General features: G+C 36.2%; 1 protein-coding gene across 1 annotated transcript in view; it reads right to left on the bottom strand.

The window, feature by feature from the left end:
* The window catches only part of LOC107741968 (PDZ domain-containing RING finger protein 4), a 60,546-nt gene that overhangs the window by 7,858 nt on the left and 51,931 nt on the right, over positions 1-757 (bottom strand). Inside the window, exon 6 of the mRNA XM_016554794.1 lies at positions 224-325. Coding sequence (XP_016410280.1) covers positions 224-325 — 102 coding nt within the window. The remainder of the gene's footprint in view (positions 1-223; positions 326-757) is intronic.

Below are 757 nucleotides of genomic sequence, written 5' to 3'. Positions count from 1 at the left end.
GTCTCCAGGAGAGCGTGCGAGCGCTGAATGGTTAAACACTGGCAAGAATTAAAAAGTAAATTAATTTATAAACTTTAGTGACGATGTGACACTGCCTCGATTGTGCAAGTGACAATTCCTGTGTAAACTGTGCAGCGTGCAGCTCGCTTATAGACAGACGCGATGTGTGGTGATTTGAAGACATGTATTTTGAGAGAGAGAGAGTGTGTGTTTGTGTGTATACCTGTATTTCCGGCCTTGCGACCAGCAGCACAATATTCCTGCATTCTTCATTCGAGAGAACCGCCACCGCTTCCTGTCTGTCCTGAACGTCCCGCCCATTTATCTGTCAATCACACACATCAGCCAATGAGACGCAGCGTTACATTACTACACTGCAAGAAATTACGTTCTTACTCAGTATTTTCTGTCTTGTTTTCCAGTACAAATATCTAAACATTCCTAAAACAATATACATTTACTGGAGATGCAAAATGACATTAGATAATTAGTCTTGTTTTCTGGAAAAAAAAAAAAAAGTTTTTTTTTTAGTTTTTGCTGAAAACAAGAAAAAATATCTGTCAGTGGGGTCAGAAAAATGTATTCATATAATTCTTAATTCAAAGGGGAAACAAGATTATACTTCTGACCCCACCGGTAGATACTTATTTCTTGTTTTTAGCAACAACAAAAAAAATCACTGACTTTTTTTATTTTTTATTTTTAGCATTAATATCTCTTGATTTAAGAATGTTTAGATATCTGTACTGGATAACAA

Source organism: Sinocyclocheilus rhinocerous, unplaced genomic scaffold, assembly GCF_001515625.1.
Source record: "Sinocyclocheilus rhinocerous isolate Xijiao unplaced genomic scaffold, SAMN03320098_v1.1 scaffold736, whole genome shotgun sequence".
Taxonomy (NCBI): domain Eukaryota; kingdom Metazoa; phylum Chordata; class Actinopteri; order Cypriniformes; family Cyprinidae; genus Sinocyclocheilus; species Sinocyclocheilus rhinocerous.
This window is presented reverse-complemented; position numbering and strand designations above follow the sequence as displayed.